Source organism: Pinus tabuliformis, chromosome 5_2, assembly GCF_031772625.1.
Source record: "Pinus tabuliformis cultivar Carrire ecotype Pingquan chromosome 5_2, CPIR1, whole genome shotgun sequence".
Classification (NCBI taxonomy): Eukaryota; Viridiplantae; Streptophyta; class Pinopsida; order Pinales; family Pinaceae; genus Pinus; species Pinus tabuliformis.
Genome location: NC_142306.1, coordinates 136997117 through 137015616, shown reverse-complemented (window position 1 = coordinate 137015616; position 18500 = coordinate 136997117). Strand labels below are relative to the sequence as shown.

Below are 18500 nucleotides of genomic sequence, written 5' to 3'. Positions count from 1 at the left end.
GGAACAACAAGAACAATAGGAAAATGAAGAAGAAGAATAACCTTCAAATGAAAAATAATCCCTCAATCTATATTCATAAGGTTCTTCTAGAAAATAAAATCCTTGGTGATAATGAGTCACGGGTTTAAACTTCAATAAAATTAGTAAGCACATCATAACATGTTAGAGATGCCTTGCAGTCCCAAATTGAACCCAAGAGATTTGTTGAAGCCTATGAAGATAAGAATTTAGTTAATGTTATGGAGGAAGAGATAGACCAAATTAAGAAAAACCATACATGGGAATTTATTCCTAAAGAAAAATATAGGAATGTAATTAGCACTATGTGGGTCTTTAGGAAGAAAAAAATGAGGACGAATGTGCAAAGGAATAAGGAGATATTAGTTTGAAATGGGTATGAATAATTGGAAGGTGTTGACTTTTGAAAAAACATTTGCCTTGTAAACAAAATTGAAACCATAATAATGTCTTTGGTATTTTCTTGTTTCAAAATGTTCACATTCTATTAAATGGATGTAAAATGAGTCATCATAAATTGTGATTTATCGGAAGAATTATATGTTGAATAACCAAAATTATTTCAGTTTTGAGGAAATGAAAATGATGTACAAATTTAAAAAATAATTTTACTATTTAACAAAATTTGTTGGGGCTTGGTACTAAAAACCTAGGAAGCATCTATAATAGAAAGGACTCAAAGCAGGAACAATAAGAAACAATTTTTATGTAAAAATGTATAATGAAAATATATTAATTATTGTGGTATATGTAGATGATATATTTTGGAAGTGATAATGATTGAGTTAGTCAAAAGTTTGCAGAAGAAACACAATAGATTTTGCGATGTTCATTGTAGGAGAATTATTATTCTATATAGATTTACAAGTGACTGAACTACAAGATGGTATATTCTCTTCGCAAACATGGTTTTTAATGGAAATTTTAAATATATTTTGCAAGGAAAATTATGCTCCTAGAAACACTCTTATGGTTAGAAGATCTATGTTTAGAAATGATGATGAATCACTTGATCTATATTAGTTTATATGTCGGTCAATGATTCAAATATTTCTATATTTTTAAACATGAAGACTAGATATTATGCAAGCATTAGGATTGGTTGCAATATTTAAAAATCCACCAATGAAGACACATGAAGAAGAAGTTAAGAGAATATTCAGACATATAAACAACACTCTAGACGTTGGCCTAGGGTATTTAAGTAGAAAATACTTTACTTTAATGGAATTTATAGATGTAAATTGGGAAGGGAATGTACACGATAAAAATTAAAGGTGGTGGAGCATTGTCTCTAGGAAATATTCTGGTGTCGTGGTTGAGTAAGAAAAAAACACCACTCTTTGAATCCACAACCAAAGCTAAATTCATTCTAGTAGCAGCGTGTTGTGCTTAACTTCTCTAGGTGAAGAAGAGCCTAAAGGATATTAGGATAGGACATGATTAGCCACTATAAATTAGTTGTTAAAATACAATTATAAATCACATTTCAAAGAATCCTATTAGTCATCCAAATAAAGAAAGCATTCCCATTAAGTATCGCCTTTGAAGATGGATGTATCTAAACACAATTTTAAACTGTAATACACAACTAACAAGGATTAGGTTGTCTGTATCTTTAATGAAACTCTGAGATAAGTTGAGAGTGATATATATCCCATTCCATTAAAAATAGGTAAGTATGTGAGAATGCACCACCATAGGTTACACTCAAAATATGGGGCCTTTCAACAGCGAGCTACAAGAGAAGTATGATTACATAGAAAATTTGATGGATATGAATTAGAAATTGAAAGTGAAGTGAATTTGGAATTCAATTGGCTAGAAATGAAGAAGGGGGAGGGTTGCAAATAAAGGGAAGCACCAATTCATGGGGAGTATTAATTTTATGTCAAGGAGCTAAGTTGTTGGTAAAAGGAAGCATAATCCCAAGGGATGTAGTCCCAAAAACAAGAAAAAGGACTTTCAAGAATAGGGAGAAGAGTGTCAAGACGCGTTGCAGATACTAAGAAAAGCTACAAATAAAGGAAGGGTTGTAGTCAGTGAAGGAAGCTGAAAAATATAGAAAGTGTGTTTTTATAATATAGAAATATTTGAATCAATGACATAAATATTTACACCAATAGCTCAACTTCATGGATTTTCCTAAAACTAACTTTAACTAGCTTAGATTTTTATTCTCACTATATATTTCCTATGTTTTATAATTGAAAATTGCAAGCAGACAAAGGATATATCTTATGTTACATGTGGTAGAAATTTAAGATGTTATCTCTCTCGAATTTTGGAGATATGATTCGAGAAAGTTAGTGTTTTTATGCTCATAAAATATGCTTCAAATTGATTAGGTTGTCAATTTTTCTATAACATTCTTTATGAGATATCTTGGATTGTAGAATTTGGATAAGGAAAAGAAGATATATCTAGGTATATGTGGTACAAATTTCAAAACCAAAATTGCAAAATCAAATATCTATCGCGTTGTGCAATTTGATTTTTGGGAAAAAGCCAAAAGAAAAGAAACGTGGACGAAGTAGAAATAGGGAAGGAAGAAGAAATACGTAGACATCGTGAAGGTAAATGAAACTAATAAACCTAGTCAATATAAAAGAAACAAGAAAACTCAGTGAAAGGAAAAGAATGTAACAAGAAGCATGAAGAAGCATGTAGACTTAATGAAGTACATTTGTTCCTATGAATATTTGCAGTAATAGAGATTGGTGTCTCATGTCAGCCATTCCTAAAAATATGTAGATGTGATTGGTGTCACATGTAGGTTGGTTTTCACAAAGAATTATATGGATTAGTTTCTCCTGTATGTTTACATCTACAAAGTAGAGGGGTTTGGTGTCTCTTATAGATTGGTGCCTAGAAACAATCAAAGAAAATTGGTGTCTCCAATAGGTTGGTGGCTTCAACACAATATGTATATCTCACAACATCCATTCACTTCCGATCGATTTCCCTTCGATTATAAAACAACACTAGTTCCTAAACCAAAAGTGTGAAATCATTTGAAAAGCTTACATGCACCACAACACCGCTAAAAGAAAATAATCATGTTATTAAAACAACATAAATTTGATGCAAAAAAACAACCACAAATTCACAATAATGCCTCCCGTACAAAGCCTCACATAGGGGAGCGTTCACCTCCGGTATGACCTCCATACTACACCTCGCACATTGTACAAAGTACACAAGTAGTAATGTAAATAATACAACATATACCCAACATTATCCTAATTGTTTTTTTCTTTTCATAAAATGGTTTTTAGGACTAGATGATCAATAATATAGAGTAATAATTTGACTACATGATAATATGGGTTCTTTTAAAAAATTATTTGACTTTAGCTATCAGAACCTATCCTTACAACTTGTTATACAGGACATATACATGAAAACAACCTTTTAAACAACATTTATTCCTTATTTTCATGGGGTATTTGATGTATTCATACTTTCTAGTTGAGAGTGCCACTATAGACTATATCTTACTCATTCAAATGATTTCTCCACCAAATAGGCTATAAAACATACCCACTTGTAGATGTTGTATCATCTAGGTATCTAGCCCATTCTACATAAAAAAATTCACGTATATAAAAAACTATATCCAACTTTTTCCTTCCTTGGTACCAAAATCCATAACCAATTACACCACATAAATACATAAAAATACGCTTTAGAATTATATAATTACCATTTTCTAGTTTTGTAATATACTTGCTTAATACTCCTACTAGATGTGTAATGTTTGGTATTGTTAAAAACATTGCATACATCAAACTTCCAACCACACTAGAATATCATGCATAGGATGTGTTCTCTTCCTCTTCGTGTTTCGTTGGATATTGATGTATATGTAAATTTGCACATACAAGAATATGTACCTTCACCATATTATATTCCAACATGTTAACCCTTTACAATGTTGTCTCAACATATTTCCAATTACTTGAACAAGGTTACCTATTTTCGTAGTATATTTTAATTTCCATTCCCAAAATGAAATTTGGAGCACTGAGATCATTTTGTCAAATTTATAGGAAAACTGAGTTTTCACTTCAACAATTGTTTCCCTACTATTCACAATCAAGAAAATTTCATCACAAAATAATTTGAAATACTCATAATGATCCACTCTTCTACCTGTGAATTGAATTCTTACTATATAAGTATTACATATTTCATATAAAATGTTAGTGATAACTTTAATCTGTATACAAACATTTTTAGCCTACACAACAAATCTTTTCATTCATTAGAAAGTATTTTGGCTGCTTCATGTAGATTTCTTCTTTCAAATCATCATGTACAAATGACGTCTCCATGTGCATCTGTTTGACCACAAAATAAAAAAAAAACCAATAGATTACACAAATTTAATTAATGGTAACTGGGAAATAGGATAAAATATGTGAGCAAAGTCAATTCATTTTACTTTAGAATAACATTTTTCTACTATCCATGCTCCATATTTATCCACTTTTCCTTATGAATTCCACTTCTTCTTAAACACCTATTTGTTTCTAATGTGGTTTCTTCTAGCAAGAAACTCCACCATATTTGAAGCGTCATTTTTCCTAAGGGTTCCATGTCATTGACCATGGCCCTTTTCTAGATCTTTCTATCCTGTAAATTCTCTACCTACCTAAAATTTATAGGATCATAATAAGTGAGAAACAAAGAAGTATTTGAATAGATATGGGTAGGAGCATACCTTTTTTACTTCATTCTTTTACAAAAGGATCTCCTTAGTGCTAGAGTATGTGGTTCGTATTCTCTTGATTTCTATTAGTTTTTGAAGTCTGATTCATAACCCTTCAATTCAATATCCATTTTGTTTCACTCATTCTCCCTTGGTGGGACATCATATTTGAAAACATAATTGACCTCTCCAAATGTTACATATCATCTACACATGTCCTTCTAAGTTTTTTGGTTTCTAAAATTATAACCTTCTAGACATTTGTATCGAATAAATATCTAAATTTTATCTTTCTTATTGAGCTTAACGTTATTCCCCTTTGAAACATGTACATAGTCATCACGATCAAATGGCCTAAGATTTTTAAGACATGGTTTCTTACTAGTTTATTCATCATGTCTGATCATTTAACACTTGTGAGGGTGATATATATACTATATAAAAAGAATATCCACTACCTATACATTAAATTATTGTCTTGAACCACTAAGCATGTTCCTTGCCTTCTCTATTGGTGTCTATTTCATCCTTTCTACAATTCCATTATTCTAAGGTGTTTATGGGCTAGTTTTTTCCATTATTATATGAAACTTCCTATGGTTTTCTTCAAGCTCATTCTCACATCATTTGTCATCATTATTCTTCCTTAATAGATAAATATTCTTCTATATCTAATTTTTGATAAAATAATTTAACTTTTTACAATTTTAAAATACCTTATATTTATTCCCAAGTAAATAAATTCATGTTTCCTTAAGATGTCAGATGTCATAACTAAATTATAAATTTTACAAGTACTTACCTACTTATGGAATTCACATAGGTCCGAATACATGACTTTGCATCAATTGCCATATTCCCCCTACCCTTGTAGCACGAGAGAAGAATTTTACTAAATTCTACTTCTCATATTAACACTGTTAATAAATACAGAAATATAAAGAAATTATGCATAAATTTTATCATACCATTTCCATGTAGTACCAATATTCCCTTCTCTTTAGTCTATCATAGTCTTTGATGACACAAAATTGTATTTTTTCTAGAGACTAGGTTTTTTTTCCTTCTTTGGATTGTCTCTAAAAATGATAAAAGTTGTTACACACAACATAGATAGTTCTTCCAAACATATTATATACATTTCCAATTTGATATCCTCTCAATAATACCATTGATCCTTGAACCATCCTACAAGTATCCATTTCATTGGTTGTTTCTACACCTCCATCACTCATCCTTCTTACAAAGACAAAATTTCTAACCAATATCGTTAGATGCATAATGCCAATGAGTTATCTAATTCTTCCACTCACTAAGTTTACACTTGATTTTTCCTCATCCTATATTTCTTCTTTTTTATTCATCTTGTAAGAAATGATCACCACCATTATCTTTCAAAGTAAAGAAAAAGCACTCCCTATCAGGAGTCATAGGAAAGGATTCCTTTGATTTAACCAACCAAGCTCCATGATTTACATGTATGATTAAAGAAGCCAAGTGCACATCCCATCCTTTATTTGATGTTATTTTTTCTTCTATAGAAGTAGCATAATCAAATCTTCTCCATTTCTCAAAAATTTGGGATCTACAGTTTTTCCTGTAATGTCCTTTCTCTCCATAAATCCATGATACATTTAAAATTTTCACTAGAGATGTAGATCTTCCTCTAGGTTTATATATCCTTCTTAAGGACTTACTTTTGTTTTTTACTCTAGGAACATCATAATATAGACAAGGCGTATGTTGTATAAATTTCCATGTCTCTTCATCGCATCTCCTTCAATATAAAAGATGCGACTATACCATTGAAACTGAAGGTAAGTGCATTACAACTCATGCGAACAACAAAACCATATCACAAGTCTGATAAAGAATCCAAAAAAATAGATACACTTATCTTAATATGATATCTTAATACCAATTAATAATAGTTGACTTTCTATAGTATTGAATCCATTTAGGTGATTTATCGCTAAGCTTCCATCCTTCATCCTAGGGCTATATAACATTTCTTGTATGAACAATTTTTTCACGAATAACTTAGAATAATACAAAGTACCCTAACTTGTTATAGAGTGTCTTCATCATAGTTGTTGTGAAAAAAATAGTAAAACTAAATTTGGGAGACAAAACCATATTACACTATTTTTCTTTTGATCAAATTTAGATTAGACGTATGTTGATATCCCCCTCAATATAGTACATAGATACACAATGATCCACTAGTAATTTCCTGTCACATATATTACATTTTGATCATCCACAACTCAAAACTTTTCCCATTTAATTTCTCAATCTCTTTCTTTAAAGTAGTTGTAATTTCCTTTCATAACAAGAATCATTTCTATCGATCTCCCACTATAATAGGGTATGCCACAAACCAAAGAAAATTCTCTTGGCCACAAAAGAGCTCCCTTGAAACTAAAATTTCTCTTATACCAAACTTTCATTTCAACCTTATATAGTTATAAAATGTAAACATATTCTTGATAAAATAGAATAGATACAATCAAAGAAACATAAATTTACATAAACAAAAACTAGGAAAACTAGAAATATTTCTTACTATATTCGTTTTTACAATGTGACAATACAATATATCTATCTATCTATCTATCTATCTATATATATATATCTATCTATATATATATATATATATATATATATATATATATATATATATATATATATATATATATATATATATATATATATATATATATATATAAACCACTAATTGATCTATCCTAGAGTAGAAGAAAACCATATTCTCTTAATTATAACTACGAAAGCATGAGCTAAACCAAAATTCATAAAACAAAATGCATAAAACTGAAAGCCATGTTTGAAAAATGCCAAAAGCAAAAACCAAAATCTACCCATTTTTTTTAGGGATTTTTCTTTAAATACAACTCAAAGGGGGTTTCTATCCTCTTTCTAAATGCCCATCAAGGGTATATTTTCCCTCCTTGTAATGCTCGGGCTACAACTAGTGCAATTTTCAATACATGTTTGAAGTCATGCAATGAATACAAGACTAACTCAACACTACACATCCCTCTTAAGTTATATATCTATAATATCTTGGCACACTCCCCTATATTCCTATAAATCTCCTTTAACTACTAATTTTTCACTTTAGTATATCCCTCGAATAATGCCTTTGGATTACCATTTCACCACCTAGTCTATTTTCTCTAAATGAAAGCAACAAATATTTCTTGTTGGAACTAACTAAATTTTTAGCTTGGTTGGAACTTACTAATGAGATCTACCATGTACCATTACACGTATTCATGATATAACTATATTAATCATTTATTAGGTAGTACGGATTGGATATCGACATGAGAATTGTGTCCCTCATATAAATGTATGGGATTTCAAATACTACACCAGAAACATCATGTCATACCATGTCCAATTCCGCCTCATCAACCATCTTTACACTTTCAACATATCTAGCCTTTACATTGTTTTGTTTCCATATCTTCCATTACCTAGACCAATGTGTAAGGGATTAGATCCATGAACCTCCAAACAAATATTCCTAAATAGATTGGTGTTTATGAGATTAACATGCGAATTTGAATCAAATATAGCATGTACTTTAGTCTTATTCACTAGGATATGAATACAGAAGAGTTTTTAAATGTTCTTCTCTTCCTAGTGATGAAGCATACTAAGTTACACATCCTCCTACATATAAGTTCTGGAAATCCTCTAATGAGCATATGAGATACTTTCTATGTTTGCTTGGATTCATGGAGAGAATGTTTTTATCCTTGCTATCCTTCTTATAATTCTTAAGGTTCAACATTGGGTGTAGTTTCCAATGCTCTTCAATGTCACTATCAAAATTTTGATGACTATGATGGGTACTTGAAGCCTTTCATATATGTGCAGTTATTTTCGTGTTCATGTATTTTCATTTCGACTTTAATTTTTAATGGAAAATTTAAAGGATTGAATTTTTTCTTAAAGTGTGGAAACCTTTCCAAATCTTACTAGTCCTTAATATACAAATTGCAATATGATTGGTAATATTTTTATAAAAAATAATTCAAGTTATAAAAATTTTATATCGTTTCTATAACCATTTGGTGATTTTTAAGGTAAAATAATTTGATCCTTTATAATTTTGGTGAATAAAATTTAGGAAAATTGAAATTAATGAATTGTTTTAAATAAAAAAATGGGAAATTATTTCCATTGGTGAATTTTAGTTCTGAAAGTTTTCCTTGATTCTTTCTTCCCATGGATGAATGATGTTTCTCTTTATATTTTGAATGTTTTGTTTATGCTTTTCATAACCCATATTTTATAGATATCGTTCTTCTACATAGCCCTCATAAACTATCCTAGGCTTAAAGAGCATCACTTACTTCTCTAAATGATTGTGTAGAGCCCAAAATACTTGAGGAGTATATCTAGGTTACTTTGAAGTTACCATGCCTGATAGCCATTTTTCTAAATTTCAAGGTATACACTTGTACACATTATCCCTATCTTTTAGGAAACTAGCGCAAATGGATGTATTGCACCTCTACATATGCAATAGGGTAGAAAAAAAAAAGGTTTTAAAAATCCTACCACTTTTATATGATCAGCATTGAAATATACCTAGAACTATTGTAGCCAATAATACAAATCTACTAGAGCAATACCATCTTCCTCTTGAACAATATCAATTATTTTTCCAATTTTAAATAAGATCAATGAAGGGGTAATGGATTAGGAACATGGATGATATTTTTTGGGTTGTTCCCTTCACTAATTTTATTGGGTGTTTATTTTCTCCTAGCTTCCTCAAAGACAAGTGTTCTGAACTTTCTTACTACAGCTACCATGATGAAGACCATCTAAATATCATTTTTTCTATACCCTTTGGGTTGTGAATAAAATAATACAACATAGCTATGGTTCTACAACTTTTTCTTAATTTAGTTCCTAGAACATATAATTTCCCACAAATTACCCAAAAGGTGCAACTAATACCAATATGATCTATAAAGTTCCCTAAGTATTTTACTAAAATAGTCCATCACAAATGATATTATAATTCCAACAATCATGGATATTCTATTGGAATATTTAGATCTTATGATATTATGAAATATTAGATCATGTAAATTCATTTACACAAATTTAACATTAATTAGTTACTAACTTTTTTTGAAATTTAAGAAATATTTTGAATAAGAAATGAAAAGAATAATCACATAAAAATACTAATGTAGAAATGCCCAAAATTTATACCTTAGAAAACCTAATATGGGAAAGGTATACAAGTCAATGAAAATCTTATCAAAATATGGTTAAAACGATGTAAAATATGGTCATTTTCGTGACTCAATCTTCTCCCCTGTTGATGATGTTGCATGCCCTCACGCAACCGTGTGTCTAGTTTTCCTTAACCATGTGATGAATTTTTCATTCTATAAATCATATTTGAATAAGAATTTAGTTCCTCGTGATTGGTTCTTATGTTCCTACCAAAATATTTGATAGTGCCAATTCTTATGTTGTAGCACCTACTTCTTAGACGTGTTCTCGTTCCTGCGGCAAAGAAGAATATTTTTCGATTTTATTCATTGGAAAAAAAATATATGTCCGGAAATTTAATCAGATGTATGCATTTATAATTATGACCTAGTTGCTTGAATATCAAAAAGATATTGTTTTTCTTACTCATAATCTGACACATCATATCAATTCTTGAACCAAAATTTTCAACCGAGTCTAAAATTTCTCATTACCAACATCTAGTTGAGTCTAATTTTGAGAATTAGATATCATCGTCCTTGTTCAATTTCAAATAGGTTAAATTTGTGTTGAACCATCTCATAAAATCTGCACAAAAACCCCATATGGAGAATTTTTCTTTAAGGTTGAACTAATATGCAAAGAAACAGATTATTATTGTATTTTCGTGAAATTTCTTGTAGTATTCTTGATGTACATTTTACCTCGCACTGAAAACTACTATCCATGAAAGTTGATGGGATTTTCTCTAATAAGTTACTTGTTTATGTAACAAAAAATTGCATCGAGTCGATACATGAATCTCAAGAAAAAGGGAATATGGCTATAGGCGATAGTGACTAATGGTTTTAGAAATATGAATGGGTTTCATGCATTTTTGTAGAAAGGTTCATAGTCAATAGATTCATCGTTTCAAATATATATTGAAATCAAGTTATACATTTAAGGAAAAAGAAAAATATATTGGGAACTGCAAATTTCCAACAGACTTGTTATACATAGTTAAGGCATGGAATTAAATCATAATGCGAGGATTATCCAATGTTTATAGATATTCTTTTTTTTTTTCTAAATAAGACTGAGCTAAATTATATTACAGCGAGAGCAAAATTACATCATCAGTATTACACCAGGGCCGCGGCCCTGTAAAACTGGTCCTGGGACCGACTGTAAACACGAGAGTATTCATACCAGGAATACAAAAGCTGGAACCCGAGTGACACTTATGTAGCCGACACATGGACTGAGACAACATAGACACATAGAGGACACCGACACCATAACAGAAGTAACAGATAACCGACACCATAACAAATATGGACAGAAGTACAAAATGACTGAGTGCAGATACATATATGGTCGCAAAGAGAGCTGACAGAGAGAAAATTCATGCAGAGAAACCTGCAGCACGAACTAGTCTTCTTCCGTTGTCTGTGGCTCAGCCTCCATCTTGCAACAGGGAGGCTGGAGAATAGCCTTACCCTTACCAGCATTGCGCTGCACAGGCTCGCTTGGACCAGCTCCAGGATCATGAACAGGCCTCAGCATATCAACGACCGGAAATTCCATTTCCACAGTGGGGACAACCCCAGGAATCCGCTGAGGGTCAGCATGAGGAGCATCATCATCACCCCACGGATTTCGGCAATGCTCCACTGAAACAGTGACGAGGAAGGTAGAATTGGACAGAGTGCACGGTAGGCGGTATCTAACCATTGGATGCTTAGTATGCCCGCACTCCATTCTCTCCGGAGGATCCGCGACTCTTCCTCTGCCCGGAGGCCTTCCTCTTGGCCTTCTACCCTCAGAGGAATCTTCAATTGAGGAGGAGGGAGAAGGGGCTCTTCCACTGTAACTACCCCGCCTACTGATGCCCCGTTGCCGTTCACGCTGCATTCTGAAAGTGAGCGGATGTCGAGCGTGCACACACAGATTGTCCCCCTGAACCAGACGCCCAATCCCCCAGCCAGACTGCGGATGGAAGGTTTGCAACACCGCCAATCTACCAGGTTCACGACCAAACTGCCTGGAAGCTTTCCAATTGCCCCAGTCTATGGCTCCTGAACCATCGCAGTCGCTCTCAGAGCCTGACGGAGAGCCGAAACAATGAGCCTCCGCCACTTCCTTCAAGACCAGAACAAGTGCAGACGAGAAATGCGGGAGAATGTCCGAGAGCTTCCGGCTATGAAGAGCCATGGTTAGCTTCTCAATGCACGCAGTGAATGTCGAGGGGACGTCTCTGCAACAAGATTTAACTGCCCTCCTTGAATGCTGCATGCCGGAGTGGTTAAGGCATGTCCTTTGGGTGTACGTGGCTTGTCCGGGCGGACACCTGCCCTGCTGACAAGCCATGGGCCCTGTATAGCTAACAACCACCCGCATCCGGGGGGGAAAGATCCTTTTGCACCAAGGTGATGCAGTCTTTTTTGAGGTGTTCATCTTCGACTATGTCCAAGGATCCTGAGAAGAAGGTTGATGAGTGAGAAACTCCTTGGTTGGCTAGTCTATCGGCGACTTGATTTGCTGTTCTTCGCACATGCTGAAAGGATAGGCTATGTGGATTTGTAAGCTTTGCTGCCAAGGCTTCCAACCTGCTCAAAAGTCTCCAGCTGGTTGCAACTTTGTCCGCAGCTGTTCCTGCTTGGATTTTCTTGGCTGCATTGATAAGGATCAGAGAATCACCTTCAACCTCTAGTGGAAAGAAGTGAAGTTGCTCAGCGATACAGATCCCCTGCCAAAGTCCTTCCATTTCCGCTACATTATTAGTGTCTTTGCCAAGAGAGCCATAATAGATGTGCATGGGAGCGCCTGTATGACTTCGGATGATTCCTCCATAGCCAGCTGGACCAGGATTACCCTTTGCTGCTCCGTCAAAGTTGAGCTTGAAAGAGTTAAGAGCTGGTAGGGACCATGAGGACGGTGAGGTGGGGCTGCTAGGGGGACGCGTGATGACCTTTGCAAAGGCAGAAGGGTCAAGATTCCAAGCTTTTAATATGTCCCTTTCCTGCTGCCCTTCTGGCATATCAGTGTCGTACCAGGTTTTGATGGCTAAGGTTTCCTGGATATTTCTTTTATAGATAAGCCACAGAGCATCTATTGTCCGGGAGGTGTTGTTGAAGATACGAGAGTTACGCTCCTTCCAGAGAAGCCAGTACAGAAAACCAGGAATGAGATCCCATAATGTATTGAGGAATTGGCTTTGGAACGGGTTCTTGCTCCATTTCCTGAGATTGTCCGTTATATCCTCGCCTCTTGGAGCTGCTCTTTTGTTGCAGGATTCCACCCTCTCCCAGAGCTGCTTTGCAAGTGGACAGGACTCCATAAGATGGCTGATTGTCTCTGTTTGAAGATTGCAGTTTGGGCATCTAGAGGGCCCAATGAAACCTCGCTTTATCAAGTTATCCCAAGTAAGTATACGCCTTTTGCTGAGTAACCATAGGAAGGTTGAGATTTTGGGCCAAAGCCCTGAAAGCCATACTCGCGCCCATATTTGGTCTTGATTTTCTTGGTTGTCTGAGTAGCGCAGCTGATGTGCTTCTTTTGTGGTGAATGTGCCTTTGTGCTTATGACCCCATCTGAGCTTGTCCTGCTGGTTGGAGTGGCGTATTCTGCGTTGTGTGAGTTCCTGATCCAAGTCTGAGTATGGTTCGCCTTCCCAGTCCCTTTGCCAACTGTTTGCAAGTCTCCATGTTTGATAGCCTTGGTTCTGCGTTTGATGCCAGAATTGGTGCACGTGAATGAGGTTTGCTTGCTGCATATACGAATGCCAGAGTGGCATCTGGAATAGATTTGCAAGCTTGGGGAGTTGCTGCCACGAATCCTCCCAGAACTTAGCTGACGTGCCAGAGTGTATTTCCCAAAAACTATGTTCCTGTATGAATCGACTGTGTATCTTAGCAGCATTCCAGATTGGAGAGCCTTGGGCGCTGGAGTTGATTCTGATTAGATCTTGCCACTGACTTCCCATAGCATACTTTGCTTGCCATAAGCGGGCCCAAGGTGAGTGAGGCTTGGAGAGCCAGTTCCACCACATGCGGGCGCCCATAGTGTTGTTACTTTGAAGTGGATCTCGAAGCCCTAGTCCGCCCTCTGATTTGAGTTTACACACCTCTTTCCAATTCACAAGGGCCCATTTTCGATTTCTGCCCGTGGAGCCCCAGAGAAAGTTGCGCTGTAAGTTGCGAATGGCTTTGAGGACCCATTTTGGAGCTGCCAGAGTGGAGAAGAGGTACAGCGGCATAGCTTGAAGGACAGACTTGATCAAGACCAATCTACCTGCCATGTTGAGAGCACGGAATGTCCACAAAGAGAGTTTTGACTCCAGCTTGTCAAGGAGAGATTGCCAGGAGGCATTTTTAATAGCCGACGCTGAGAGTGGCGCTCCAAGATATTTAGAAGGCAGATGGGAGATGGAGAATCCCAAGATTCTGGCTATATTTCTTTGTGTGGAGAGGGGGGTATTGAAAAAGAAAAGCTGTGACTTGGAGGCATTGATGGAGGTACCTGAAGCTTCGGAGAAGAGAGAGAGGAGCGATTTAAACATGGAGGCTTCTTTTGAGGATGGATGGCCAAATAACATGGTGTCGTCCACGAATTGTTGATGGGACAACGGATTGAGACCATGAATTGAAATACCTTTAAGCTTGTGAGAGGCTATAGCTGCTTTGAGTAGTCTGCTGAGACCCTCAGCCATTAAAACAAAGATAAAGGGTGAGAGAGGATCCCCTTGTCTTATGCCACGGGAGGGCTTAAAGGGAGAAGAGGGAGATCCATTCAAGAGAACTGAAAAGCTAGGAGAGGTGATGAGACTCATGATCCACCTGGTCCATGTTGCATTAAATCCAAAGGCTAGAAGCATTTTTTGAATAAAATTCCAGCTAAGCTTATCAAAAGCTTTGGAGACGTCAAGTTTTAGAATCATACCTGATTTTTTGAGGATCTTTAAAGACTCTATGACCTCATTTGATAGTATGATCCCATCCATAATCTGCCGACCTTCCACATATCCTGTCTGTTCCGGAGATATGAGCAGGGGAAGGAGAGGTTTCAGCCTGTTTGCTATAACTTTTGAGATTAGCTTGTATATGACATTGCAGAGCGCGATAGGTCTGAAGTTTTCCGGCCTATTGGGTTCTTCACCTTTGGGAACCAGAGCTAGAAAGGTGGTATTGAGGGACGGGAGGATCCAATGCATACTTCGGGATTCTTCAACCAGGTTCCATACTTCATACTTGATGAGGTCCCAAAATTCGTGGAAAAAATTGGCTGTGAAGCCATCGGGACCTGGCGCTTTTCCGTCCTTGAATTGAGCCATGGCTTCTTCAATTTCTTGCAGGGTCGTGGGCTGGAGTAGTCTGTTGTTGTGATCCTCGGTTATAATGCTTGGAATGTGCTGCGTGATGGCCCGGATTGCTGCTTCCCTGTTCTCAATGGGCTCCGTTAAGATTTCCTTAAAATACCCTGTGAATTCCTTTTCCATGTTCTCATGCTCTTCAATTCTTTCGCCTTGTTGGTTGTTGATGAACGCTATATTATTATGCATTCGCCTTTGGATAGTGGTCTTGTGAAAGAATTTTGTGTTCTTCTCGCCTTCTTTGAGCCAGTTGATTCTCGATTTTTGCCGCCAGAGTATTTCTTCTTGCTTCCTGCGTTCTTCTATTTGGTTCCAAAGTTCTTGTTCCTGTTTTGCTTGTTCTTCTGTTCTGCCATGATGAATGAGATTTTGTTGGAGTTTACTCATTTGCTGCTCTAATTGAGAACGCTTCTCTTGAATGTTGCCAAAACTTGTGCGATTCCAGATTTTGAGGACATACTTCAGATTTTTTAGCTTTTGTTGAAATTGATACATTTTGGCACCCTGCGGCGGGATGTAGGCTGTCCAAGCATCACTGACTACTTTTCTGAAAGTGGCATTTGTGAGCCAGAACGCTTCAAATCTGAAGGGTCGGTTGCATTGATTGCCTGGTCTGGACCATTGTAACAAAATTGGCCAGTGATCGGATCCGCCATGAGGAAGGATGGAGGCATTGAAATCCCCTCCTAAATGGATTGCATTGTCAGAAAGAAAGAATCTGTCAAGGCGGGAGGCTATATGTTGAATACCTCTTCTTTTGTTAGTCCATGTGAAGATTCCATTCGAGGTAGGGATGTCCATAAGGTGATTGTTTCGAATGAAATCTTTGAGGCTTTCACTATCACTGTCGAGTCCAATACGGCCTCCCTGTTTCTCTGTCATGGAAGTTATTATGTTGAAGTCGCCTCCCCCGATCCATAGCGGGAATTGTCTGTTTTCATTAAGAAGAGCAAGCATTTCCAGAAGTTCTATTTTTTGCTGAACAGATTGAGGAAAATAAACATTTGTGAGGTGACCATGTATGTTCGTGCCAACGAGGTGGAATGAAGCTTGAAGGAGATGGAGTGTGGCGTGGAAGTCATATAATGTGATGATCTGTGGGTTCCATAGAATAGCTAACCCACCTGAGGCTCCTGAGGCATCAACAGAGATAGCCCTGCTTCCTGCCCAAACTTTGCCACGGATTCGTTCAATAGCATCAGTGGTGCTTTTGGTTTCTTGCAAAAAAACTATGGTGGGTTTTTCTTGCTGAATCAGATGTTTGATCATTCTGTGTTTTGAGGGACTGTTGAGTCCTCTCACATTCCAGGATATTAACTTCATGTAAACTGTGATTTGGGTTTGTAGAACTTTGTCAACTTAGGGAATCGCCCTGATTCCATAAGTATTTCTCCCAATGCTATGGTGCGCTGGAGGTCTGTCTTTCGTCCCCTTTTCTTGAGATCCTTGAGTAGCTTTTTTCCATCCCATAGACTGCCTTCTTGGATGCCCAGGCTTTTATTGTGCTGCGCCTTGGCTAGGACTCCTTCCAGCTTGTCGATTTTCCAAGGTTGAATGGAGTTGAATTCCTTTTGTTTGCATGTCGCCTCAAGTGTAAAGATATCTAATCCATCGATGGTGACTTCCGTTTGGTCTTCTTCCATAACAGTAGTTTCACCTGGAACTTCTTCATCTGCTTCGTGCTGGAGCCTGATAGCTAGAGTAGCGTCTGTTTCCATTTCTGCATCCGGCTGTTCATGATCCACTGAGGGTTGCTCTTTAGAGAACGAGAGGGGACTGAAACGAGATATGGATTTACCTTTCTCCAAGGAGGGGCTGGAAGTGGGATTTATTGGGTTCGGGTCGAAGGATTGCGGGGGATTCAAATGAGGGAGGGAGGAAGATGGTTCAGAGGGTTTGTGTGGGGATTCAGAGCTGGTATTATCATTTTTTTCATGCGTAGCGAGAACAGAGAATTTGTTCTGAAGGTTCTCTTTGAGAGGGTTTTCAATAACTGGCTGGCTCTTTTTGGTATGCCTGCGGCGGTTGGGGACTTTGATGAAACCTTCAGAGTCTATTTCGGAGACAGCAGCAGCTGCTTTGGACTGGGAATTTAAAGGACAGTCACGAAATAAATGGCCATGCTCATGACACTTACGGCAGCGGAAGGGAATATGTTCATAATCTAAAGGTTGAGACCATTCATAATCATCGTGATAGAGCTTTACCGTATCCGCGAGGGCGTTGGTCAGATGCATCTGGACACAGATCCTAGCATATGAGGTGTACTTGCGAGTTTTTGTCTCTGCTGCGACTCGAATGAAGGTGCCCAGTTTGTTGCCTATGTCCGCCAGTGTTTCTTCTTTCCAGTATTCTGCAGGGAGGGAGTACATCCTGATCCAGACGGGTGCCCAACTGAAGTCCTCTTTGTCGGGGTTGAATCTGGGCTTCCATTCAGTGAGATAGAGGCCTGACGAGTTGAAGAAGTACGGCCCTCCTTCGAATATCCTCACTCTGTCCTCCACACAGTGGAATATAGCTGTAAAGAAGCCCTTTGGTCCTAGTTGCAGAGTTATTTGTCCTTTGGGCTTCCATTTTGAGGCTATCCAGCCTTGTAATGCTTTCTCCGTGGGCCAGAAGCCTAAAAATTTTCCTATGAGGGCATGATCTTGCATGTACTGGATTTCACCATTGATACGGTGGCTGGGCAAGTCCACCTTGATGGGTTCAGCAGCCTTTGGGATACAAGTGGCTGAGGTTGCTTTAGGCTGGGTCGCCTTGGCTTTGTCATGGTTCTCTTTGTCAGCGTCATCGTCTTCTGTCGGGGCCGTATGGATCCTTGCCTCAGCTTTCCGATTGTCGCTATGTCCTGCATCAGGGCCAGCGTCAGAAGGGTGCAGAAAGGTTTTGTCAGAATTCGCAGAGTGATTTGGAGGGGGAGCAGAGCTCTCCCCTCCGCCCGCCATTTCCATTGCTATCAACCAGCAGGGGAGCGGCGGCAGTTGCAGGGTGAACAGTCAGGGGCGGCGGCAGCAGGTTAGGGTTAGGTTGCAGAGTTCAAGAAATCGCATCAGAGCAATCTCGTGTTGCCTTGGAATATTACATCACAATAATTCAATCAATTGTATGTTTATAGATATTCTTGAGGTAGGTTACAGTGTTTAGTTAAAA

At 37.0% G+C, this 18500-nt stretch overlaps 1 protein-coding gene across 1 annotated transcript; it reads right to left on the bottom strand.

Annotated features, from left to right (window-relative positions):
• Positions 1 to 12362: 12362 nt before the first annotated feature.
• On the bottom strand, positions 12363 to 18295 carry LOC149157888 (uncharacterized). The gene is made up of 3 exons (XM_089433811.1): positions 16722 to 18295; positions 15734 to 16635; positions 12363 to 15523 (listed from the first exon to the last, which is right to left on the bottom strand). Exons 1-3 carry the CDS (start codon positions 18293 to 18295, stop codon positions 12363 to 12365), a joined length of 5637 nt encoding a protein of 1878 aa, XP_089289937.1.
• Positions 18296 to 18500: the final 205 nt, after the last annotated feature.

What these genes read in the sequence shown, in the direction of transcription:
- LOC149157888 (XM_089433811.1), bottom strand. Translation starts at nt 18,295, where the DNA reads ATGGCGGGCGGAGGGGAGAGCTCTGCTCCCCCTCCAAATCACTCTGCG. An exon ending in GAAATACTTATGGAATCAGG is followed by an intron (nt 16,636 to 16,721) that starts GCGATTCCCTAA and finishes AGGACTCAACAG; the next exon opens with TCCCTCAAAACACAGAATGA. An exon ending in TCAATTAGAGCAGCAAATGA is followed by an intron (nt 15,524 to 15,733) that starts GTAAACTCCAAC and finishes ATAATAATATAG; the next exon opens with CGTTCATCAACAACCAACAA.